This window comes from Caretta caretta, chromosome 4 (genome assembly GCF_965140235.1).
Source record: "Caretta caretta isolate rCarCar2 chromosome 4, rCarCar1.hap1, whole genome shotgun sequence".
NCBI classification, from domain to species: Eukaryota; Metazoa; Chordata; order Testudines; family Cheloniidae; genus Caretta; species Caretta caretta.
In genome coordinates this window covers 120,177,179-120,204,130 of record NC_134209.1, presented here as the reverse complement: position 1 = coordinate 120,204,130, position 26,952 = coordinate 120,177,179, and the positions used below count along the sequence as shown (strand labels likewise).

At 39.4% G+C, this 26,952-nt stretch overlaps 1 protein-coding gene across 9 annotated transcripts in view; it reads right to left on the bottom strand.

The window, feature by feature from the left end:
• Nucleotides 1-26,952, bottom strand: part of KCNIP4 (potassium voltage-gated channel interacting protein 4) — an 864,390-nt gene that overhangs the window by 103,041 nt on the left and 734,397 nt on the right. For 7 of the 9 annotated variants that reach the window (XM_048848725.2, XM_048848722.2, XM_048848721.2 and 4 more), the window contains exon 2: nucleotides 3,414-3,538. In XM_048848725.2, coding sequence (XP_048704682.1) covers nucleotides 3,414-3,538 — 125 coding nt within the window. Of the gene's footprint in view, nucleotides 1-3,413; nucleotides 3,539-9,705; nucleotides 9,915-19,293; nucleotides 19,396-26,952 lie in introns of those variants that run through there. The other 2 variants (XM_075128005.1, XM_048848728.2) reach the window with 2 other exon arrangements.

The following is a 26,952-nucleotide window of genomic DNA, read 5'->3' as shown; positions in this document are numbered from 1 at the left end:
TGTAGCACAGAATTGTTAAGTAAATTGACTTACCTCCTCTTTATGTAGGGTCCACAAGCAACATAAGTTAATCTGAAAAAGGAACCATCTCCTTTTTATAAGAATAAGAGTCTCCACTGGGGAGGGGGGTTACATTGGTATAAGCTAAGTTGTGAATTTAAATTCACATAATTATACCAATATAACTTTCCCAATCAGACAAACCCTGAGTATACACAACAGACAAGGCGTGGGGGAAATGAAAAGAACCAGCGTGATGGTTCACAAAAATCATGTTAGCGCCACATTTGTGTGTGTGAGTTTGAGAGTGTAGTTTTGTTGGGAGGAGATTTGGTAAAGGGAGAGACAAAGGAAGGGAGTTAGGTAAGGGGGATTGGGCAGGGAAGAAGAGGGAGACAAGAAAGGAGGAGAGCATGGAGGGCAGATGGAGTGAGACAACGACTGTGTGGGATGTAGTTGGAACAAACAGCCAATCAGCACAGGGGCAAAAACATCCAGAGTCTAATCTGTAGAAAGCATTCTGACTACAACATTGGTGTCCTGTACCTGCTAAGGCTGCTTGAATTCCATTTGATAAAATGTGTAAGGATGATAGAATAGACAGACTAATATTTGTGGCTCAGTACATGTGAGATATCTGTGTAGTAGAGGTGCATTTGACCCACTCATGCTTCAAGAAAGTTGGGGATCTTTGGCCCTAGCACCAAACTTTGCAGCTAGAATTTATCACTGCAATATATAAAAACGAAACCCCAGATTCAACTGTGAACTTTGGAAAGAATCCAGTTCTGAATTCTGTGGCTTGGGCTAGCTTCTGTTGCTGTGGCAGATGTTACTTTCCTAACAGTCTGTAAGATTGAAACATCCATTGCAGCAGTTTTGGAGACAACTGATCAGTTTACCACGATAAACTGAATAAAGAAAAACTGCAGCTCATGCTCATTAACTCCAGATATTCAAAACTTGCATCTCTTGGATTATCATGGACGATAAGGGAATGAAACATCTGAGGAAGGCTGTATTACCATGATAAAAACATATGATGCATCTTGGAATGTAAAAGAGGCAAATAAGTATAAGGGATGGAACTCCCATTTTAGGCTTTACTGAAAAAGCTCATAATATTTCCTTATAACCAACACTTTCTACATACATGTTTACATTCAAGAAAAATATTCAGATCCAAAAAGACAAAAAAAAAAAAAGCTAGAAAGTGCTCTTTTGGTAACATACAGGAAGCCTCAATTTGCTCACCTTACAGTTCTTAAAACCTTTCCAATTATGCCTTAGATCAGTGGTTCCCCAACTTGTTCCGCCGCTTGTGCGGGAAAAGCCCCTGGTGGGCTGCGCCAGTTTGTTTACCTGCCGCGTCCGCAGGTTCAGCCGATTGCGGCTCCCAGTGGCCGTGGTTTGCTGCTCCAGGCCAATGGGGGCTGCGGTAAGTGGAGCGGGCTGAGGGACGTACTGGTCGCCACTTCCAGAAGCTCCCATTGGCCTGGAGCAGCGAACTGCGATTGGCCATACCTGCAGACATGGCAGGTAAACAAACCGGCCCGGCCCACCAGGGGCTTTTCCTGCCCAAGCGGCAGAACAAGTTTGGGAACCACTGCCTCAGATAGAGAACATTACCTCAGGATTTGCAATAGCTAGAGAATACTGTGAAGAACAAGGAAATGTTTTTTAGTTATCTAAAGAAGTTGGAAAGCTTGTAAGAGCAAGCTTGTAGAGCACTACAATACCAATGTCAGATACCCACTGGTGTCAGAAATGATATTCAGTGAGGATGCCCTGTACAGGGTCTGACTGTATTTTATTTGTATTTGGATTTTTCAGTGAAAATTTTGTTTAAGAAGAAATTTCAGCTAGACTTCTTTCATTACAGATTATATGAAAGCTAAAAAATCTAAGTTTACTGTTTCTTCCAAGTGCCTGCCATTAAAAAAAAATTATACTACATTTTGTCATTGTGCTATCAGTATGCTCTTAGTGGTACTACATCTAACTTCTTATATTTCATTTTTACAGTAAATGCCAAGTGAAGGTCAAAAGAAAAACTAAATTAAAAGGGTCATAAAAGAAGGCTGCATATATTTTTGCATTCATCTAAACACAGGACTCAGCTCAGTGACTGGAAATTGCTCACTGGTGAACAACTCCAATTCATATTATTCAAGCTCATTCAAAATCAACCATCTTGGCTCAATGTTAATTGCATATAATGCCATATAAAAGCATTAATAAAATAATCCAAAATAAAAAACCAACAAAAAAAAACAAAACAAAAACACACCTCTTAATACTTTCTGGTAGACACTCAAGGGTTTTGATTCAGAAATAACTGTGGGACAATAACTGCTTTCAGATGCACATGTAACTCCCTCTGATTTAGTTTGTGCAAAATATTACCATTTTGATTTGATGTTGTTTTATAACCACTTTTGTAAATGATAAACCAGGTTTAAATGATAAAATAAGGTGCAAGAAGATAGTGGAGAAACAAGCCTTATGTCTTTGGTTAAAGTAGTAGGATAGTTTATGTAATCCAGTGAATGTAAAAGAAACCTATTTGAAATTCACAAAGAAACACAAAAAATTGTTCATCAGAGTTACAGCCACTACCCGTTTCATACTACGGTTTACAACAATTTACTATTTAGGAACAATAATAGAAGTTTGCACTTACATAGTGGCTCATGTAAGAATCTCAAAATGATTCACATACATTAAATAATTAAGCTTCACATTACTTCTGTGAGGTAGATATTATCATCTTGCTAAGTAAACCGATGAAAACAGACGTTAAATAACTTGCCAAAAATAACACTGCAAATCAATGGCAGAGTTAGGAGAACAAGAATATGAGTCTATGGTCTAATCACACTTTTTTCCATTTTTGTCTCTAGATCAGTACATCTATTAAACTTTGAGATGGGCTTAAGGTGCACAGTTTAGATCCAAACCCATTTCCAGACTTTCACACAGTTTGAAGACGTTCAGATTTAGGTTTGTGATTTAGTCTATTGTAGAGATAAGAACCATAACTTGGTGCCGGAGCCAAATTTGGATCAGAACTTCCACAAAATTCTGATGTTTTTCTATCCAGAGTTTGGCATGGACTTATTTCTCATTAAGCAAGCTTTTGTATATCTAGAGCATATCTATCAATACTTAACCATAAACAATAAAAGCCTCTTACAAATTGAACAGTTAAGATGTTCAATGTATGCATAAGTTTATCTTGTTTATGGCAAACCAGTATTTTTTTATTTTACTAAATTGACCATGTACATAATATCTTGTTATTTAAACCCACAAACACTTTCATTATGCATTCCATTCATATACCTTTTCTGATTTTGTTGTGGGTTGTGTGCTACTTAAGGTGACAATAAAGTCAGAAAGAAAGTGCTTACATTCTTGAATCCTCTATACAGGATCTGAAGTTCCTTCTTTGTGAATTTGCTCTGTGCTTCCAGCAGTTCAAGAGCTTCAGGCCGATGCCGCACAGTGGCTATTTCCATTTCATCTTCTACGCTGTCTACAGAACAGAAAGAAAGCTCAACAAGAATATATGTGACACAAATACCTGCTCATTGCATAAATAGAAATATTAAATTAGACTCTTTACGAAAAAGGCATTTACAGCATTGAGGAAAGATGACATTGTGAGCTCCTCGGGGCAGGGATTGTGTCTACTTCTATGGTTGGACAGCACCTCATACAATGAGGACCCAATCCTGATGAGTACGCTGGGACTATATAAATATTTTAAATAATAATAATGCACAGCAAGAAAGAATCCTGCAAGGTTATGCTTGACCTCCCTAATAGGTCTTTTTCTGTCTCTAATGCTTATGATTTTATGATAGCAAAAATAACTCAAGTTTCACAAAGTAGCATTGTCACCAGGATCTAGTTACAGGAATCTTCTAACCCATTGATTAGTTAATGAATGGGGGATTTCAGCTTTGGGCTGGAGCATGTACGTGTTGGCGTTTCATAACTGAGGTAGACCTCACCACTGTATATAGGTATAAGGTAGCCTCCTGGGTAATCCTGTCTTTACATGGGTGGGAAGCTAGTTGGGGGTTTGCCAACTTGAGCACTTGTAGACCTTCAAGGCTTCCAGTAGAGCTTGAGATTACAAGGAGTGAGAACTGGCAGATAACCATTTGATTAACTTGTTTGAGTTACAATTTTACAGTAAAAAGTTCAATGAAGTTACAGAAAAGGCCTCTACATGACAAATACTGTGCTGAGAGTTGTATTGTTGCTTCATGCCTCTGATCCCAGCAACAGACATATTTAAAAAAATTGTTTCACAATATTTTGAAATAATCACAGCAGAGTGTTGTTATTTCTGTAGTGCTCTAGGGACAAATTTATTAAATTCACTACCTTGTTCTAGTGTAATAGTTGATCCCTCTATAGATACGTAATCTGAGCCAAAAAACAAACATACATAACAATTCTTAGCTCATAGAAAGCACAAAATGCAGAGACATAGTTGTTTCAGAAGGCCCATACAGTATTAGTGGGAAATTTTAATAAATCTATTTTTCCCATGATCAAACATTTTTAAACACATTACTTTAGTATTGTTACACTTTAGGAAGCTCTCACTGCCAGGCCATTTTTTGTTCTGACATTTGCTACAACAGTGACTTCCAGTTGCCAGGCTGAAAACTGACATTAGGAGGTTGATTTCAACCAAACAATAAAAATGAAACCCAGTTTAAAAAACAGCCCATCCCCTGTAATACATAAACACACACAAGATGACTGTAAAGTCAGCTGTACCGCTTAATGTAATTGCACTGTGTTGCCCAAGCCTTCTGGCAGAAAAGCCTTCTGGAACTAGAACAGAAGATCTAACTTTTAAAGAAGAATTTGGGAGAAGGAAAGAAAAAGAAAAACGTGCTTCAAAAATGTGAATAGTTTTAGAAATGTTTGGTGTCCACCAGAGGAAGGATGGTCCAATGGGTAAGGCACTAGCTGAGATCTTGGGAAATGAGGGTTACATTCTCTGCTTCACTGCAGACCTTTCTGTGCCTCAGGCAAGTCACTTAGTCTTTCTGTGCTTCAGAAACCCATATGCAAAATGAGAATACTTCACAGGGATATTATACATTGAAGATTATGAGGTGCTCAGCTGCTATGGTAACCTTAGACAGAGCTGTAATAACAGCGTTCACAACATTAGTTCACATTTCAAACAGCTGATCCTTCCAGCTATGCTCATGCCCTCTTTTCTCCACTGTTCTGGAACATTTGCATGGACAAATTTGCATTCACTGTACTTAGGGGAATGGCCGTTCTTCATATAAACTGCCCAGCATTATCACGGAAATAAGGATATTTGTGAGCAAACAAGAGTATTCATTATTCACTGCTCATCATTATTCCTCTGCTTAAACGTTTCAGTCATCCAGTCATGAAGTAAAAATAATATTATGTGATTTAGGTGACAATGTCTGAAGTCTTTAGTGACTACCTATAGTTAAAGAATTAATTCACAGAAATTAAAATCCTTTCAAAATGACAATCCTGTCCAGAATGATTCACAAGGGTGACCTTCATTAGATAATTGCTTGAAAATAAATTGTTTATCCAGCTCTAGTTCCCAAGATTCCTCTCTTTTTGCATCTGGTTATTGCTGTCTGGCTTTTGGGGTCATTTCCAGAATTGCTGCCTCAAAGAGATATTTAAAAAAAAAAAAAGGTTTTGTAACATCAGACATAACTCTTTTGGTGATGCCTTGGAGGGAAGACTTATAGCAAGGGTAGCTGAAAGGCAGGTTCCAAGCCCAAATCCAGCCAAAAGATACCATGTACTATGTGGCCACCAACATCTGAAATATTGAAATGAGGCACACACAGACTAAGGCTTTCAGGATACAATGATACATCTCATTCCGAGCAGCCTCTGTTCAGATCAAGATGGACTACTGTATGCTGGAATCTGCAGTGTCTCTGCAAACCGCATTTCCATAACAAAAGATGAGGATGATTGCAATTTGCTCTATTTTAAGCAAATTAGTTGTTATGCTCAGACTCTTTGCAAGTTGTTGAGCATAATGCCAAATCAAGTTCTGCAGTTTCTGAGGGCTACCGGCTACAGTAGCAGTTGGGCCTAGGATTTGGCTCATTGGGTCTATACCTTTACAGTCATTGGGCTTGCATAGAAGTAAATGAAGGATGATTTTGGCCTTTTAAATTGTGTGATGCTAGGAGTACCCAGTTGTGTGAGATATCTAAGGTGATAATACACCTAGAATAAAGAGTTACTGCATCAGTAGTTTTTTTTTTTTAGGAAAGGAATTGTATTCCAAAATATAACTCCAGTATTTTAGAATCCATTATTATCATGATGGTGACAAAGACTTTTTCTAGACATTGTGATTTGATTCAAATATGATGTCAGTGATGCAGGATAGAAACGGTATGGGACATCAAAAATTGATTCTCATAAGCTGTTTATATCTTCACTGTAGCCTGCTCCACTGTTCTCCTGTCTGTATCCTCTATTCTCTACTAACTTTACATATTGAAGATGCTCATGTCAAACTTTCCAGTTCTCATTGTATGCAGAAAGATTTATCATGCTAAGAAGCAAAGAACTGTTCTACTTAGATCACTTATTTACAGATGCCATTATATCCAGTTAGTGCAATCATATGCTACTCTTGTTTATGACAATAATTATGCATGGCACACTGAAGATTAGAATATTCTCAATTAAAAATTAAAGGCTTTTTTCTCCCCAATACAATTCAAATCTTTTAATTTGCATTTGAAAATTAAATCTTGCATTCTTACAATACAAGAAACAGTTAACTCCGCCATTCAGTATTCAGGAGTTTGTAGGCACTTCCATTACAAACCCTAATTTTCCTCGATAAATGGCCTGTGAAAATTTGCTGGAACTTGCCATGCAAGGTCTAAGCCTAAGTTATACATTTTTACAAAAATCAAATTTTATTTACAGTGGTTTGCAGTATGAAGATTGTGCACAGGAATTACTTCAGCAAAAGGACTTCTAGGGCCTTGTCCTTCTTGCATGGAAATCAATTTCAGTTTGATCATTAAGGGTCTGACTGTCAAAGGTGCTGAGCAATCACTGACTTCAGTGGAAGTTAAGGGTGCTGAATATGGCGAAGGATCACATGATAAGTTCCTGAGAAGCAGGACTTTTGTATTCTTCCAGTGGCATAATAAAACATGACTGTATCAAACAGCAGATCCAGTCTATTCCTAAAAACTCCCACATTTTATAACGGGACCCTGAGAAGCATGTGTTTGGGTTTCAGGAATCTGCATTTTTGGTTTCTCCAAGCCATTACTTATCTGTGTCAGCATTGCTACACAAAAGTGTCTGTAAAGGGAAATGAACAGTAACACAGTCATTCAAATCTACAGAAAGAATTTTGCTACACAACAAATAAAAACATCACCCTGTTTAGATTTAGCCAACATACTCAAGTGAACACCCTAGTACCAAGGAATCTTCAGTGAACACAAGTGAGTAGGGTATGCCTCGATTTTACTTTTCATCAGGAAGATGGAATTATCAACAACATGGTTCCCAATTGTCCCATTCTGGGGCATTTTACTCAAAGAAAAGACACAAAAATACTTCTTGCAGCACCCAAGGGTTTCCTTAGAAGTTTACTCTGCTACTTATTACTCTTACTGTTCATAAAGTTCTATAAGAAATTCCACTTTGCAGCCTATCATCAGTGTAGCTAACTCACAATTTTATCGTAAGTCCGATGATGTGTGGTCATTTTCTTAAAGCCCCAGTTCTTGGAATCATGGGATTGAATGAGAACTTCAGCTTCCTTTTTCAAACAAAGTTTCTAGTCCTCATGGTGGCACAGAAAAGCTTGAAAAATGAACCCTAAAAGATGGGGCTGGCATATAGCTGGCCAAGAAATGGAGAACATAAAGGCTACTTTTGTGCCTCCCCATCCCCAACTACAAGGATTTAATAGTGAATATTATAATTTCGCATAAAAACAAATCTTTCCCTTATATGTAAAAATTTACCTATACTGTATATGAATGGTATATTTACTAATTATTGCAGTGGAAGAAGAGGCCCAGGCCTTAAAGGTCACCTTCATTCACACTACTGAAATCCTCCACTAATTGCATGTCAAATTTAGTGTTTAGATTAACTGACTAAGGAAGCAACCTGAGAACAAGCAACTGTTGAAAAGTTACCAGTACTTTATGTCCTGATTTACACATTTAAATGGGCCATACCTTAGGCAGTTACAGACTTTTGCCAGAAATGCACACTCTAAGCAGCTATTTGTGAACAATTTGACAGCCTAAAGAGACTTTACTAGCTTTAATACAAGATAAATTAATCCATACAGTAAATGGTAAGGCAAGAGGCAAACACAGACACTGAAATACTGAACACTGTCTGGGTTCTTCTTTAACACTAAAACTGTATATTGCATTTTAATGATTTATCAAAATATAATTTTGACAATAGTGTGGTGATGGGCTCTATATTAATAAGAAATTTAGTCGAATACACTTGTCACATTGTATTTCTGTATTCTTTTATACTAATAACTTCTCAGTAAACAAGACCACAGTGAGACTTCTTTATAAAGAACAAATTACACTGATTGGAAGTGTTGTATTTCAGAAATATTACTTATCTGGTGTTACATTTAGTATTCAGTATCTTTTTTTGGGGGGGGGGGCATATGTTGGCTACAGAATCACACAAATTGGAGTCTGAGGGCACTTAAACACCTAAAACACTGCAGCGGTGCAGCAGCACTGGTGCACCTGTGCTGCTTTAGCGCTTCCGTGAAGACGCTACTTAGCCCTCCTGTTGACACCGTGCTGTCTACACTGGGCGTGAGGTTGATATAACGGTGTCGCTCAGCGGTGTGGATTTTTTGCATCCCAAGCAACGTAGTGCTACCGATGTAAGTTTAGAGTGTAGACCTGGCCGGAGGCAGAAAACCTACATTCTTAAATATGCAGTGAAAAGGTGTGAAAGTACATGTATTTATATACAAAGGGCTCACAATTTTAGTGGCATTAATAAAAGTTAAAACTGCCCATATCAATTCTCTAGATTCTAGAGCATAACATCTTAAAGTATTTAATTGGTTTTTGTACAGGAAATGTCAGGATACATATTAAATGACCTAAGAGAGAGAAACTGACGCACATTTACCACTTAAAGTTTTATGCGAAGTATTCTTACAGTTGTAATGCTCTTCTATTTTTAAAGTGGTTTTTTACACTGGTTTCAGAAACTATCTGCCAGATGAACTATGTTTTGAAAATTTTTCAGTTCACCAAATGAGGGAAAAGGTTAACAGTAATATAAAACACAAACTTAGTCTTTAAACAGTGGCATTTAGAGAAATATTTCCAAAAGCTGGGCAATAAGTTGTGCCTCCCAAATTACATATGCACACGTTTGGGTACATAAATCCAAATGTGTATATTGCTATCAAGTAACTGCATGCACAAAAACTATTGATATTTGGTACATTTTTGGTCCCAATTCAGTCAAGCATAGGTGTGATGCTAGCAGACCAGGTGCCAGCTCATGCCAAGTCCCTGGGCCTCCCTGAATATTGACAGATACATAGCTGGAAACCAATCTGTCTCATCTGTATGTTAGTATAATTAAAATAGATATCATGTATGTATTGTGGCAAAGTACCTTGTCCTCCTCAGCAGACTCAGTCCTTTTTAGCCTTTGAGACACCGACTTAGGCAAGGCAAAATCCTTACAGGTAGCACAGGATCCGGTTATTCCTTTCCCTGATCAGTCGCTTGTGTTTGTTTTCCTTCCCTTCCGGCAAGGGAGTGCAGCCTCCCCTCCTGGAAGGATTCAGTGTCTTCCTACCCTTAGCCTACTGGCAGCTTCTCTCCCATTCCATCCTGGGGAGGGTTTAAAAAGGTCTCCAGCAGTTGGAGCCAGCTGAACCTAATTAGCTCCCTAGCAACCCCTTTTGCAGCTGAACCTTATTTCCCCCTGTTAATCTCCTCCATGGACAGGGAGAGGCCTTTTAATCCCCTGGGACTAATTACTACCCCTCTCTTTTTTTGTAGCTGTTTGTCCTGGGTTTACCACAGTATTTAATGTTTAGACTTTATGGAATGAGAGACTGCTGAATTGAAATTAATTTGCAAACTGGGTACAATCAATTTAGGCTTCAATAAAGACTGGGAGTGGATGTGTCATTACACAAAGTAAAACTATTTCCCCACATTTATTCCCCCCCCCCCCCCCCCACTGTTCCTCAGAGTGCTGGAAATGGCCCACCTTGATTATCACAACAAATGGTTCCCCTCCTCAACCCCTCCCCCCGCTCTCCTGCTGATAATAGCTACCTTACCTGATCACTCTCGTTACAGTGTGTATGGTAACACCCATTGTTTCATGTTCTCTGTGTAAATAAATCTCCCCACTGTATTTTCCACTGAATGCATCCGATGAAGTGAGCTGTAGCTCACGAAAGCTTATGCTCAAATAAATTTGTTAGTCTCTAAGGTGCCACAAGTACTCCTTGTCTTTTTGCGGATACAGACTAACACGGCTGCTACTCTGAAACATATAATATCTGTATCCCATGGAATAGGGGAATACTTAATGTTTGCTCTGTAACTATAAAAATGGTTGTTAAAACTATAAGTACCCCACAGGAGAAGAATTACCAAGTGTGAAATACCAGTTCACCACAAGAGGTATTATCTCTGAGGTCTACAGACATTAGAGAAGCCATTGTGGACAAAAGACTTCATTGATTGCTTCCTCCACAGCCCTGAAGAAGATGCCATCACAGCTTGAATACTGTGGGAAGGAAATAAAAATGTCATTTGAAGACAGCTTATTATTCCTATGCGGCTTGAATTCATAAGCATAAACAAGGATTCCCCAGCTATTTAGCTTGGGTTAGCCCAAGACATATAAAGTTTGCTTATTATAGAAGTTCAATCATCATTTAGAATTTAAGACTAACTCATTTGTGTGTGTGTGTGTGTCTCTGTGTGTGTGACCTGCTTTAACCTTGTAAATAACTAATTTATTTTCCCCTGTTAATAAACCTTTAGTTAGTTTGTTACAGGATTGGCTACAAGCACTATCTTTGGCGTGTCATCAAAGGTGCAAACTGACCTCAGGTAAGTGACTGGTCCCTTGGGACTCAGAGTATTTTGAAAAGGAGTACTTGTGGCACCTTAGAGACTAACCAATTTATTTGAGCATAAGCTTTCGTGAGCTACAGCTCACTTCATCGGATGCATACTGTGGAAACTGCAGAAGACATTATATACACAGAGACCATGAAACAATACCTCTTCCCACCCCACTCTCCTGCTGGTAACAGCTTATCTAAAGTGATCACTCTCCTTACAATGTGTATGATAATCAAGTTGGGCCATTTCCAGCACAAATCCAGGTTTTCTCACACCCCGCCCCTTTTTCCAAAAACCACACACACAAACTCACTCTCCTGCTGGTAATAGGGAGAGTGGTCACTTTGGATAAGCTATTACCAGCAGGAGAGTGAGTTTGTGGGGGGGTGGAGGGTGAGAAAACCTGGATTTGTGCTGGAAATGGCCCAACTTGATTATCATACACATTGTAAGGAGAGTGATCACTTTAGATAAGCTATTACCAGCAGGAGAGTGGGGTGGGAGGAGGTATTGTTTCATGGTCTCTGTGTATATAATGTCTTCTGCAGTTTCCACAGTATGCATCCGATGAAGTGAGCTGTAGCTCACGAAAGCTTATGCTCAAATAAATTGGTTAGTCTCTAAGGTGCCACAAGTACTCCTTTTCTTTTTGCGAATACAGACTAACACGGCTGTTACTCTGAAACCTGTCAGAGTATTTTGTGATCTTTGGTGTAAAGTGACCATCTAAATCAGCTTCCGCACCAAGTGACTGGAGGACAGCTAATGTGACACCAATTTTTAAAAAGGGCTCCAGAGGTGACCCTGGCAATTACAGGCCGGTAAACCTGACTTCAGTACTGGGCAAACTGCTTGAAACTATAGTAAAGAACAAAATTGTCAGATGAACATAGATGAACATAATTTGTTGGGGAATAGTCAACATGTTTTTTGTAAAGGGAAATCATGCCTCAGCAATCTACTAGAATTCTTCAGGGGGGGTCAGCAAGCATGTGGACAAGGGAGATGCAGTGGATATAGTATATTTAGATTTTCAGAAAGCCTTTGACAAGGTCCCTCACCAAAGGCTCTTAAGCAAAGTAAGCAGTCATGGGATAAGAGGGAAGGTTCTCTCATGGATTGGTAACTGGTTAAAAGATAGGAAACAAAGGGTAGGAATAAATGGTCAGTTTTCAGAAAGGATAGAGGTAAACAGTGGTGTCCCACAGCGGTCTGTACTGGGCCCAGTCCTATTCAACATATTCATAAATAATCTGGAAAAAGGGGTAAACAGTGAGGTTACAATATTTGCAGATGATATAAAACTACTCAAGATAGTTAAGTCCCAGGCAGACTGCAAAGAGCTACAAAAGGATCTCTCAAAACTGGGTGACTGGGCAACAAAATGGCAGATGAAGTTTAATGTTGATAAATGCAAAGTAATGCACATTGGAAAGCATAATCCCAACTATACATGTAAAATGATGGGGTCTAAATTAGCTGTTACCACTCAAGAAAGAGATCTTGGAGTCATTGTGGATAGTTCTCTGTAAAAACATCCACTCAATGTGCAGCGGCAGTCAAAAAAGCAAATAGAATGTTGGGAATCATTACGAAAGGGATAGATAATAAGACAGAAAATATCATATTGCCTCTATATAAACCCATGGTATGCCCACATTTTGAATACTGCATGCAGATATGGTCGCCCCATCTCAAAAAAGATATATTGGACTTGGAAAAGGTTCAGAAAAGGACAACAAAAATGATTAGGAGTATGGAATGGCTGCCATATGAGGAGAGATTAATAAGACTGGGACTTTTCAGTTTGGAAAAGAGACGACTAAGGGGGGGATATGATAGAGGTCAATAAAATCATGAGTTGTGTGGAGAAAGTAAATAAGGAAGTGTTATTTACTCCTCATAATACAAGAACAAAGGGTCACCAAATGAAATTAATAGGCAGCAGGTTTAAAACAAACAAAAGGAAGGTTTTTTTCACACAACGCATAGTCAACCTGTGGAACTCCTTGCCAGAGGACGTTGTGAAGGCCAAGACTATAACAGGGTTAAAAAAAGAACTAGATACATTCATGGAGGATAGGTCCATCAATGGTTATTAGCCAGGGATGGTGGCCCTGACCTCTGTTTGACAGAAGCTGGGAATGGATGACAGGGGATGGATCACTTGATGATTACCTGTTTTGTTAATTCCCTCTGGGGCATCTGGCATTGGCCACTGTCGGAAGACAGGATACTGGGCTAGATGGACCTTTAGTCTGACCAGTATGGCCGTTCTTATGTTCTATCACAAAGTCAATCTTGCCTGAGTGGCAAGATAGACCGAAATGCCCCTGGGGACTGTCTGTGACTCCATGTATATTGCCTGAGGAGTTTACACTTGTTACTTGGTTGATCAAATCTAAGTAGAAAACTCACAACTAGTTTGGGGTTTGTGGCCTGCTTCTTGACAGACTGTCCTGAGGTTGGTATTCTTGCTTGTGAGCCTCTCCAGACAGCATGCACAAAAACTATCTATTCTCTGTACATCATCCCTCAATTTGGTCCCAATTCAGCAATGCATTTAAGCACGTACTTAAGTCATTCAGCAAAGCACTTAAGTACTGCCAACCTTAAGACCCCAAAAATTCATAAGATTTTTTAAAAGGAAGACTATCTTGTAGTTTTGTTTTGTTTGTTTGTTTGTTTGGGGGAGGAGGAGGAAATCTGTCTTGATTTTGAACTCCCCTACCTATTCCCAATGTGTGACAATTCACGTGGCTCTCTCTCCCAAATGTGCTGGGTCAGATGATTTTGGCCCCTGCTGCAGAAGCAATCACTCCCACATTTACCCATCTCCTATCCAGCCTTCACCCCATTACTTCAGCCCACCCATATTAGTTCTACTCCCAGCATCAGTTCAACTTCCCCAGTCTCACTTCTGCTCCTCTCCGATGCCTGGGAGAATGGTGCAGTGGGATCTCTTCTCCTTCTTCTAGGCTGTTGGCAGCTCCCCCAGCTTTTCATTCTGCTCCTGTGGTTCTCAAAGCCAGTCCACCGCTTGTTCAGGGAAAGCCCCTGGCGGGTCAGGGCCATGTCCGCAGGTTCAGTGGAATGCGGCTCCCACCAGCTGCGGTTCGCCGCTCCAAGCCAATGGGGGCTGCAGGAAGAGTGGCCAGCACGTCCCTTGGCCCATGCCGCTTCCCGCAGCCCCCGTTGGCCTGAAGCGGCGAACCGCAGCCAGTGGGAGCCGCAATCGGCCAAACCTGTGGACGCGGCAGGTAAACAAACCAGTCCGGCCCACCAGGGGCTTTCCCTGGACAAGCAGCGGACTGGCTTTGAGAACCACTGCTCTACTCTACCCCTTCCCAGACAGGGTGCTGCAGGGAAGGGGAGGGAGAGGGTCAGAGTAGAAGCACTGGTTGGTCAAAGGAGGAGGGAAGGAAGGAAGGAGAGCCACCCTGAGCTGGCTGGGCTTATTTTGCTCCCTCTCTGCTCATGTGAGAATACTTTGGGTTGCTATAGGGAGGGAGAAAGCTCTGTCTACAGCATCTCCGACTTCTTACTCTGCCCTAAGAGGCCAACAAGTCCATCAGAGGGCTGGAGCTTCTTGGGTCATTGCTAGAATGGCTCCAGCTCCATCCAAAAGCATGTCACTAGCGTAAAAATTCAGAGAGTTGGCAAGGATGTGTACTTAACTTTAAACCTGGGTTTAGGTTGCATTAAAGGTAATGAGAATTAAGCACATAGCTAAAATAAAGCACATATTTAAATGTTTTGCTGAACATGGATAGAATGCTGAATTGGGGCCTTTATGCATGCAAGTACCTATCCATTTTCCATGCAATATTATCTGAGTTGAGCAAAGAAATTAAGATTTAATGTACATAATTGTGTGCATGCCTGTTTTTATGGTCATCAAGTACTTGTTTTGAAATTATATCCCTTACAGTCACTTAAGAGTTCACAATATACACAACAAATTATGTTTTGGTAATGCTCACTTTCTTTCTAGTACTCTGAAATGCTGTCTGGCCAAACCCAATAACAGTTATGTCAAAAGGTGATAATAAATAGTGATGATGAGTGTCTTCAATTGCCTTGAAACTTAAAATTAGTGCTGTATTACTGACTAAAGCACAAAGAAAGATACTGACTCCAAGTTCCCTTTTTAATATTCTGTTCCCAAATACAGTTAACTTTTATCAGAGTAGCAGCCGTGTTAGTCTGTATTCTCAAAAAGAAAAGGAGTACTTGTGGCACCTTAGAGACTAACCAATTTATTTGAGCATAAGCTTTTGTGAGCTACAGCTCACTTCATCGGATGTGAGTAAGTAAGTTTTAAGTTATGTAAGTTTTACTTCAACTTACCTTACTTGGTGTACAACACCACTTATTAGCAAGCAAGTGCAAGTATCATGCTAAAAAATTCTTTGTAAATACTTTTTTTATTGTTTGTGCAACAATCCATTTTATTGGTGGGAGGGCAGATTACTATTACTTGTATATAGGGTTTATAATTTTACGTTTTAACTGATAAATATTGAAAGACACCCTGATACAAAAACGCCCACCAAAATCGATATTTATCCAATAAACACCAGAAAAACACTGGAAATCATTACTTGTACCTAAGGGTTGGTCTCCATGGAGCAGTATTGTGAACTAGGGGAGTGTGATTCTAAAGCACACTAACATATTACTCATTAATTGGTCTATGTAGACCCTGCTAGACACTAAAGGTTCTCTAATGCACTTTAACATACTGCTTTTTGAAATAGTACATGCTAAACCACACTAGGGAACATTACAAAGAGATTACTCATTACAGTATATACAGAGAAAGCCCCCAAACTCCCTGATTTTTTGACATTTACAAAAAAACCTCAAAAATTGCTAAAAATAACCCCTGAAAAATGAAATTAATAAACCCTGAAAAACAGAAGCCTAGCCTAGCAAGAAGCATGCTAGGCTCTTCACAGGTATACAGAAAGGTTGCTCTCTTAACAGCTTAAATTGCAAACCTATAGTCATGATTAATACTGATGTTCAGTTATTTTCAGTTTTAGATCACAAAGCATTTTGTAAAGATGGAAAAGTATCACAGTCTCCTACTGGCTTTTGTATGTTACCATATAAAACATATACAAAAGCCAGTAGGAGAAAACTTCAATCTCCCTGGACATTCAATAACACATTTAAAAGTAGCCACCCTTCAACAAAAAATACTTCAAAAACAGACTTCAAAGAGAAACTGCAGAGCTACAATTCATTTGCAAACTTAACACCATTAATTTGAGCTTGAATAGGGACTAGGAGTGGCTGGCTCACTACAAAAGCAATTTTCCCTCTCGGTATTGACACCTCCTCCTCAATTATTGGGAGTGGACCACATCTACCTTGACTGAATTGGCCTTGTCATCACTGGTTCTCCACTTGTAAGGTAACTCCCTTCTCTTCATATATATATATATATATATACACACACATATACATATACTTATATGCCTCTATCTGTAATTTTCACTCCATGCATCTGGTTTTTACCCACAAAAGCTTATGCCCAAATAAATCTGTTAGTCTTTAAGGTGCCACCAGACTCCTCATTGTTTTTGAGCAAAGAATAAAACCCAAGTCTCATGATATTCAGATTAGGCCCTATCCATTGGACCACATCATCTCCTCTTGACTTAAATGGGACTCCTCAAGTGAGTAATACTCTTCAGGATCAGTCGGTAGTGAGACAACTTATGAATGAATACAATGTAAGAGGTTTTCTAACACACTGTATTCAACTCCAAACCTAATTTCATAGAATCATAGAATATTAGGGTTGCAAGAGACTTGAGGAGGTCATCTAGTCCAATCCCCAGCTCAAAGCAGGACCAACACCAACTAAATCATCCCAGCCAGGGCTTTGTCAAGCCGGGCCTTAAAAACCTCTAAGGATGGAGATTCTACCACCTCCCTAAGTAACCCATTCCAGTGCTTTACCACCCTCCTGGCGAAACAGTGTTTCCTAATATCCACCCTAGACTTCCCCCACTGCAACTTGAGACCATTGCTCCTTGTTCTGCCATCTGCCATCACTGAGAACAGCTTTGCTCCATCCCCTGTGGAACCCTCCCTTAAGTTAGTTGAAAGCTGCTATCAAATCCCCCCTCACTCTTTTCTTCTGCAGACTAAATAACCCCAGTTCCCCCAGCCTCTCCTAGTAAGTCATGTGTCCCAGCTCCCTAATAATTTTCGTTGCCCTCCCCTGGACTCTCTCCAATTTGTCCACATCCCTTCTGTAGTGGGGGAACCAAAACTGGACACAATACTCCAGCGCCGAATAGAGGAGAATAATCACTTCCCTCGATCTGCTGGCAACGGTCCTACTAATACAGCCCAATATGCCATTGGCCTTCTTGGCAACAAGGGCACAGGGCTGACTCCTATCCAGCTTCTCATCCACTGTAATCCCCAGGTCCTTTTCTGCAGAACTGCTGCTTAGCCAGTTGGTCCCCAGCCTGTAGCGGTGCATGGGATTCTTCTGAACAATTTCCACTTTTAATTGTTCTTAACCTCCACCTACTTTTCCTTCTCTTTGTATTAAACCTCCAACTATTTTATCCTCTCTTTTTGGTTGTTTTGACTGCCTCTTTTTATTTATTTTTTGTTATTTTTCATCCCTATTCTGTTTTCACTTTTTTCTTTTTCTTTCTTTCTTATGGTTTTTAACCTTTGCTTATTTTCACTTGATTTTATTTCTCTCTTTCCTGTTGTCTCTTGTCTGTTTCCTCCAGTTTGTTTATAAACTTTCTATCCTCTCCAATTATACTATTTAAACTCCAATTGAGTATCACCCCCTCTGCAATCGTTGGTCTTAACCTTTCCTCTCCGTGCTGACCCTTAGATTTCTTACCCAAGTCCCATACAATAGTCACACAGCCTGTGATTCTGTGCTGCATTCCAGAAACTTTGTATTATTCCTATGGCATAAAGGGGCAAGAAAGCATCCCAGCACCCTCCAGCTGGGAATTCCACCCATCACAAAGGGTTCTCCTAAGTGACACAGGACTAGCATAATGGCCTTCCCCAGTGTAGGGGAAAGCTCTGTGTGTGGGAGGAAGCACAGAGAGACTGCCCTGTGCTCCAGCTATTTTGGGCTGCCAGAGTAGCCCATTGGTGGCTGTGGAAATCTATTATAAATTGGAATAGCCCCTGAGGCTGCTTACAGTTACACCAGGGACAGTGTAGGTGCTCTGCAAGTCTCAAATTCTGGGTGTGGCTAAGGGGACCCCCAGGTCTACACTTCTGGACCACTCACAACTGGGGCCAAAAAGTTACTCTTAAACCCGTTATTATGTTGACCAATTTATAGAGGAAGATCCAATTGTTGTTAAAGTGGATTTACCTCTATTCAATTTAGCCCATATACTATACCAGGATGAGGTGATTCTGAGCAATTTAGTCTTTCACAGATAGAGTCACAGTACTTCTTTTTCTCTTTCTCTCACACACACACTGTAAAGTGTTACCTCCAAAGCACTTCACTGGTAAGTAGTTACAATTCCTTTTCCCCAGAACCAGTTATACTGGTATTGTTCTATGGGATGGCCATAAATGGCAGTTTAAAAACCATAACACCTTTGTCCCACACACAGACCAAGCATTTCGTTTATCCAGTGAACTAATTCTTCATTGTTTATAGGGTTGGTGCAGCTGTGTTAGTCCCAGGATATTAGAAAGAGTGAGGTAATATCGTCTATTGGACCAACTTCTACGGGTGAAAGGAGGATGATTTCAAACTTGTAAGCATGAAAGCTTGTCTCTTTCACCAACAGAAGTTGGTCCAATAAAAAGTTATTACCTCACCCACCTTGTCTCTCTAATTCTTAATTAGCTTTCAGAGGAAAAATACACCGCAGCTACCCACGGCAATGACACCTTGACGTCAATGTAAGCAAAGAAAAATGCTGGGAGTCGACATACCCCTCCAGAATTACCTCTTAAACATCAGGAGATCGTGTGAGTCATTAGCAGATATCTTGTCTCCCAAATGAGCAGTTAACAACATCATTTTAAAAAGTATAGCTTGTGACACATGCAAACCTAAAAACAAAATCAAGAGAAAAATAAAACTTGCTTTGAATATCGGGAGATGTCGTTTTGGCAGCCGAGCAGGGCAAGAGCTTCATAAGCCGCTCTTTAATGCTGCGTTTGGTACTGTTCTGAGCGTAGAGGAAACCTAGAAGATATATTATCAGGACTGTTAACATGGCCTTAAGCACAGCTTATGTGCATGCTGCAAAACTCATCATGCCAAAATTCTGGTGGGTAAAAGGGACAGATAGCAGAGGGACAATTCCAGCTTGCAAAAGGCAATCAGAAATATTGAGCAGGACAACAAAATTGCTTGTCTTTGCATATTTTCTATCGGGGCATTTTCCTGAGCATGCCCTTCTTTAAAAGTGTTTGTCTAGCATAATAAGGTGCAAAATGTAGACACTAACTCATGTCTTTAAAAGAGAACAAGAAGTGTGGGTGTTTTTAAAGATTTAAGTTACAAAATATTTACAAGCACTTCACTTTATTGTAATTATTTTAATTGCCATGTGATTCAAATATGAAAAAAAAAACTGTTTTGTTGTCCCACGTAAAGGTTCTCCAGCTCCACAAATGAGTTTGCATCAAATGTTTGGACCATATAATTCATTTAGCAACTGTGATCACCAGCTGGCACTTTTGCCTTTCCTGAAAATTACAATGCTACTCCATACCCAGCCATTCCTCCGTTCTTTGTTCTTTGACATATCAATAATTATAACTACTCATTACACATTTTTATATATAAATGACAAAAAATGAGGATATGGCTATTTAGTCAAAATAAGTGTTAAGAAATGAGGAAGATTATTACTGGCACGAATGTTAGCCTGCATTAGTGGAAAAGGAGTGGCCAGAATAGGTATCTGCGACTTCAAGCCCCTTGGGTACATGTTAAACAAAATGTTCAACACACACAGACAATCTTCTAGACTGATGTTTAAGGCAAGAGACAGAGTTAAGCACTGTAAAGCAGATAACTGATTTATCTTCCTGAGCAAGGTAGTGCTCAATCTGGGTATTATGCAATTCCCACACTTCTCATCTCTACCACATTCAGCTGACAAAGGGCAGCACTTTTCCTGAGAGTTCCTGTTCTGGTAGCAGGGGTGAAGAATGAGTGGGGAAGGAATGAGGTGTGGTGAAGCCCATTGATGGTTCTGGCAGGACAGCTGCTACACCCTTGTGAACTGGATAATTTTGGGGTGTTCCAGCTGGGGTTCTGTGCTTGTGCTGAATGCTTGAGTGGAAAGCGTTTTGAAGACAAGCCATGTAACTTCCTCTCGTCTCCTGAATCTGAGTGACTAGAACACAGACTGTCCATCCTACCACCGCCAGCAAGCGGAAACAGTCTGTGGAGCCTGCAGTGCTATCTGAGGAAATGAAAGTATTTTTAAAGGTTGATCTTTTAAAAAGATTTTAAAAATTAAAAACAAACAAAGAAAAAAGTTGGGAAAACGTTTTTAAAAAGTTGAAAGAAGTGAGGAAAGAAGGAAAGGCTTTGGTGGGGATGATGGGGGGGGAGGAGGAAGGGAGGGAGAAGGCAAAAGATGCAAGTCACAGTCCTGAAGGGAAAGCAGATAGGGGAGAAAATCTGAGGCAATGTCAGCTTTTGTGAGTGGCTGGGGGGAGCCCAGTTTCAGCACAGGGCCAAGGAAGTCTGAATTAACTCTTGGGGAATCTATTTTGAAAAACTGTTTAACAACAACAATTAATGCATTATTATTTGTATTACTGTAGTGCCCAGTGGCGCCACTCAGGATAGGGACCCCACTATGCTAGGCACTGCACAGACCCATCGTAACAGACCGTCCCTGCCTCAAGGAACGGCTCAAGCTTCAAAGATTATTTTGAATATAAAAGTGACCCATGAAACTCAGGTTTTCTTTTGACTGGCAGAGTAGCTAGGCTGTCTAACAACTGTGTTGTGAGCTAGATATAGATCTAGCTTGCTGAAGAGTCTTGTTTTATCTTTATTATTTTGTTTTGTGTTACTAATTCTGGAAACAATGCATTCCAGTGAAACTTAATCCTAACTCATCAACTTTATTACTATTTACTACCTATATAGTTCTGCAGACGTGTGAGGTATTTTACAAAACCAATAAAAGATGTATTCCTTCTCCTAAAGAGCTTGCAATCCAAGATCCTGGATTTGCTACCCTTGTGACCATAGAATTCAATGGAGTCCATGTGGGCTTAACTGTAGCTCATCTACTTGCATCATCAATGCCAAAGGTAAATTGAGAAAAACTGGAAGAGATGACAATACAAGAAGGGGTAAACAAGAGGTGGAACAGCATAATTTTGTTCTCACACTGAAGACTACTGCATATATCTTCAGGGTTACAAAGAACGTTTTTGTTTATAAAGATTTTACACTAAGAATGGGTATAAAGTAAAGGGGTTGGCCAATCTTCTCATAGCACAGTGAATCAGCAAGCAAGCTTATACCCTCTGGTGGCTGCAAAGAGTTCATCCTGGGATTATACAGGCATCTGTGATGGTACAGCCACCCAGTACAATCCTTGCAACCTCCAAGGAATCTCCACCCACATTTTGTGAATGCTTAACCTGAAGGATTGCTTCCCTGAAACATTGAGATGACATACGGAACAGTTTTCATGAAGAAGCGCAAGTCTGTACCCTCAGAATGGAGGATGGGGACTGTACAGACAGGAAAATTTAGGTGTCCAGCTCCATAACTATAGGTCAGGGAGTTCAATAAGTAATTATAATGGACAACATGGTAACCATTTTTAGTATTGTAGAGGAAAATGTAAAGTGTCTAAGTTATTAAATTTTTTAGAAGTGAATTTAGTGCTGGTAAAAGTTGACAGAGTGGCCATTATTTACTCACAGAATACAGTACAAATTCCTCACACTGCCCAGCCAGACATAACATAACCTGTAGGAACCTAGAAGATGACAGAGCAAGGTTGTTCACTGCCCTACCATGTGCCCTGACTCTGCATTGAAAAGCACAGTAGAATCATTATGGGTCAGATTATGAAACTCACTCTTTCACCTTACTTCATGAGTAGCTCCATTGATTTCAATGGATCTGTTCATAGAGTAAAGTACTATTCAACACAGTATGTCAATCTGGCCATATGCATGCTCAGTTTTTTAATCTCTGCTGAGACTGTGGGGGAAAAAAAAACAGTTAAGGCCAAATATCATAGTATTTTGTTGTGGAATACTGTAGACATCTGCCCACTGCGAAATAGGCTGTGAAAACTGAAGTGCTAGTAGATAACAGTACTACTTAGCATATCTATAATGATTCATAGGCCTGATTTTCTCAACTTTTCTTGGTTTGGTTTATTTAAGGGCTTATCTTCAATGCAAAGTTAGCTTGGGTCTTACTCAGGGGTTGCCATCTATACACAAACCCTCTGGCCTGATTGTGGTGCACATTTATACTCAAGCTAGCTAGCCTTTCCTAGGGCTAGGCTAAAGCTCATGTGCTGCTTACACTTGGGATGATAATTCACCCACTTTGCAATGAAGATACAAGCTAAACCACTGGAGTGCTGATAGTCTACCAATGCCTCCCCACAATTCCTCCCATGTGCCCAGGACAGACAAGTTCTTCCACAATTCACTAGGAAAGAATCATACAGCAGTTCAGCCTCCTGCAGCACTAGAGAACCATATGACTCCAGAAGTCCTAATGCCTGATGCAGTAAGTACTATACCAGTGTGGACTCATTAACTCAGATGGGTTTGCAATGTGGCTGGTCAGACCTGAGCAAGGCTAACCCAGGTACTGATCACCCAGGTTAACTTTACTATAAAGACATATTCTAAGAGTGGCTTTTGTTATTTACTATAAACCATATTCTCTTACAATGGCATAACTCCAAAGGTCAACGGAGTTATTACAGATTTACACTGGGTAAGAGCAGAATTTGACTCTATGATTATAAGTAGGGCTGTCGATTAATCGCAGTTAACTCAAGTGATTAACTCAAAATAATTAATCGTGATTAATCACAGTTTTAATCACACTGTTAAATAATAGAATATCAATTCAAATTTATTAAATATTTTTGGATGTTTTTCTATATTTTCAAATATATTGATTTAAATTACAACAATATACAAAGTAGACAGTACTCACTTTATATGGTTATTTTTTATTACAAATATTTGCACTGTAAAATGGCAAACAAAAGAAATAGTATTTTTTCAATTCACCTCAAACAAGTAGTGTAGTGCAATCTCTTTATGGTGAAAGTGCAACCTACAAATGCAGATTTTTTTTGTTACAATAATTGCATTCAAAAACAAAACAATGTAAAACTTTAGAGCCTACAAGTCCACTCAGCCCTACTTCTTGTTCAGCCAATTGCTAAGACAAACAAGTTTGTTGACATTTATGGGAGATAATGCTGTCTGCTTCTTATTTGCAATGTTACCTGAAAGTGAGAACAGGCGTTCGCATGGCACTTTTGTAGCCAGCATTGCAAGGTATTTATGTGCCAGATATGCTAAACATTCATATGCCCCTTCATGCTTCGGCCACCATTCCAAAGGACATGATTCCATGTTGATGATGCTCGTTAAAAAAATAATGCATTAATTAAATTTCTGGCTGAACTCCTTGTGGGAGAATTGTTTGTCTCCTATGCTGTTTTACCCACATTCTGCCATATATTTCATGTTATATCATCATCAGATGATGACCCAGCACATGTTGTTTGTTTTTAAAACACTTTCACATCAGATTTGACAAAACACAAATAAGGTACCAATGTGAGATTTCTAAAGATAGCTGCATCACTTAACCCACGGTTTAAGAATCTGAAATGCCTTCCAAAATCTGAGAGGGACAAGGTGTAGAGCATGCTTTCAGAAGTCTTAAAAGAGCAACACTCCAATGCAGAAACTACAGAACGTGAACCACTAAAAAAGAAAATCAACCTTCTGCTGGTGGCATCTGACTCAGATGATGAAAATGAACATGCATCGGTGCACATTGCTTTGGATGGTTATTGAGCAGAACCCGTTATCAGCAAGGACACATGTCCTCTGGAATGGTGATTGAAACATGAAGGGCCATATGAATCTTTAGTGCATCTGGCACATAAATATCTTGCGACACTGTCTACAACAGTGCCATGTGAATGCCTGTTCTCACTTTCAGGTGATATTGTAAACAAGAAGCGGGCAGCATTATCTCCTGCAAATTTAAACAAACTTGTTTGTCTGAGCGATTGGATGAACAAGAAGTAGGACTTAGTGGACTTGTAGGCTCTAAAGTTTTACATTGTTTTATTTTTGAATAGTTTTTTGTGTACATAATTATACATTTGTAAGTTCAACTTTCATGATAAAGAGATTGCACTACTGTACTTGTATTAGGTGAATTGAAAAATACTATTTCTTTTGGTTTTTACAGTGCAAATATTTGCAATAAAAATAAATATAAAGTGAGCACTATACACTTTGTATTCTGTGTTGTAAGTGAAATAAATATAGTTGAAAATGTAGAAAACATCCAAAACTGTTTAAATAAGTGGTATCCTATTATTGTTTAACAGTGTGATTAATCGTGATTAATTTTTTTTAATTGTGCCATTAATCATGATTTTTTTAATCGCTTGACAGCCCTATTTATAATCCAACTCAAAAACAACTCACCAGATGACATCAAGGCAGTAATGGAAGAAACAAAACCACAAAACCTCAGGCGGTTCTCCCTTTAGTGGTGGTGATGAATTAATTTCAGTACCTTGAAAATTTATTCACATGGTTAGCCAATATCATATAAGGTAGAACTCCATTTATCTGATCCTCCATGTTAACCACAACCAGCGGCACACTGGTCCATAAGGGGGCAAACTCTCCTGTGGTCACTAGATGGCGCTGCAACATTGCACTTTTCCGTTCTCCGGTTTATCTGGATTTTTATTATCCGATCTGGTCCCGGTCCCAGTCCCAGTTTGTCATAAATATAAAGGGAAGGGTAAACCCCTTTGAAATCCCTCCTGGCCAGGGGAAAGCTCCTCTCACCTGTAAAGGGTTAAGAAGCTAAAGGTAACCTCGCTGGCACCTGACCAAAATGACCAATGAGGAGACAAGATACTTTCAAAAGCTGGGAGGAGGGAGAGAAACAAAGGGTCTGTGTCTGTCTGTATGCTGCTCTTGCCAGGGACAGAACAGGAATGGAGTCTTAGAACTTTTAGTAAGTAATCTAGCTAGGTATGTGTTAGATTATGATTTCTTTAAATGGCTGAGAAAAGAATTGTGCTGAATAGAATAACTATTTCTGTCTGTGTATCTTTTTTGTAACTTAAGGTTTTGCCTAGAGGGGTTATCTATGTTTTTGAATCTAATTACCCTGTAAGATATCTACCATCCTGATTTTACAGGGGGGATTTCTTTATTTCTATTTACTTCTATTTTTTATTAAAAGTCTTCTTGTAAAAAACTGAATGCTTTTTCATTGTTCTCAGATCCAAGGGTCTGGGTCTGTAGTCACCTAGGCAAATTGGTGAGGCTTTTTACCAAACCTTGTCCAGGAAGTGGGGTGCAGGGTTTTGGGAAGTATTTTGGGGGGAAAGACGCGTCCAAACAGCTCTTCCCCAGTAACCAGTATTAGTTTGGTGGTGGTAGCGGCCAGTCCAAGGACAACGGGGGGAATATTTTGTACCTTGGGGAAGTTTTGACCTAAGCTGGTAAAGATAAGCTTAGGAGGTTTTTTTCATGCAGGTCCCCACATCTGTACCCTAGAGTTCAGAGTGGGGGAGGAACCTTGACACAGTTAGATCAGATAAATGGGATTCTGCTATACTTCTAAAAGTTATACTATACTTATACTATACTACATACCATACTCCCAAGTATGCTTTGCAAATCATGCCAAGCATATCGTGGAAATATATTTGTAGTAAACCGTGCGCAATCTCTGTTCCTTGTACACGTAGAAACTGGGAAAAACAAGATTTGATAAATATGAGCAGTGCTAGTTATATGTTTTAGGGATAACAGGTATAAGATGCCTTTGTGATGTGCAAAATAATTGGAAATTAGATAAGAACTGGTGTTTAAGGTCTTTAATTAATCAAGTAGAATTTTCTATCTGTTGTAAACAGCTGAGGTATAAAAAACAGATAGTAATTGTAATAAATTTGGAATAATGAAGACTGGGTAAATTATCAACTCCTTTTCTATTGTGCTGATTTATATAATCTGATTGAACCAAGTTATCTGACATCTTATCAATAAAGAATTGAACCCATTGGTATCAACAATGTTTTCTACATTCTTTTTTCCTTAACTTTCCTCACCTTTCCTCTCTTTTTGTAGGCTTCATTTACCATCTTAACATTGGCAAAGGCTGTATGTGAGCAGCTCCCAATTACAATCCTGTTCCATTTTTCACTTGGCAGTAGCTGCTGTCACCAGCTGGTGAGGGCAATGTTCTCAACATTCTGTGACCAAATCCATAGCTAAATTGCCCTCTATTTCTGTCCACTTCACAGGTTTCAAGTCACCTAACCAGCAAACCAGTTGCCATTGCCAACGCATTACCAGCCTAGCTTAAAATATTAATTACAGGTTAAGTACATAAAGGAAAACAAATACAAAAGCAAATAATGAGAAAAAAATCACACAAAATAAGATTAAAGATAATAGTTGAAAGGCAGAAAGAAAACACATTGTTTCAAAGCATCAAGAATACATTTCA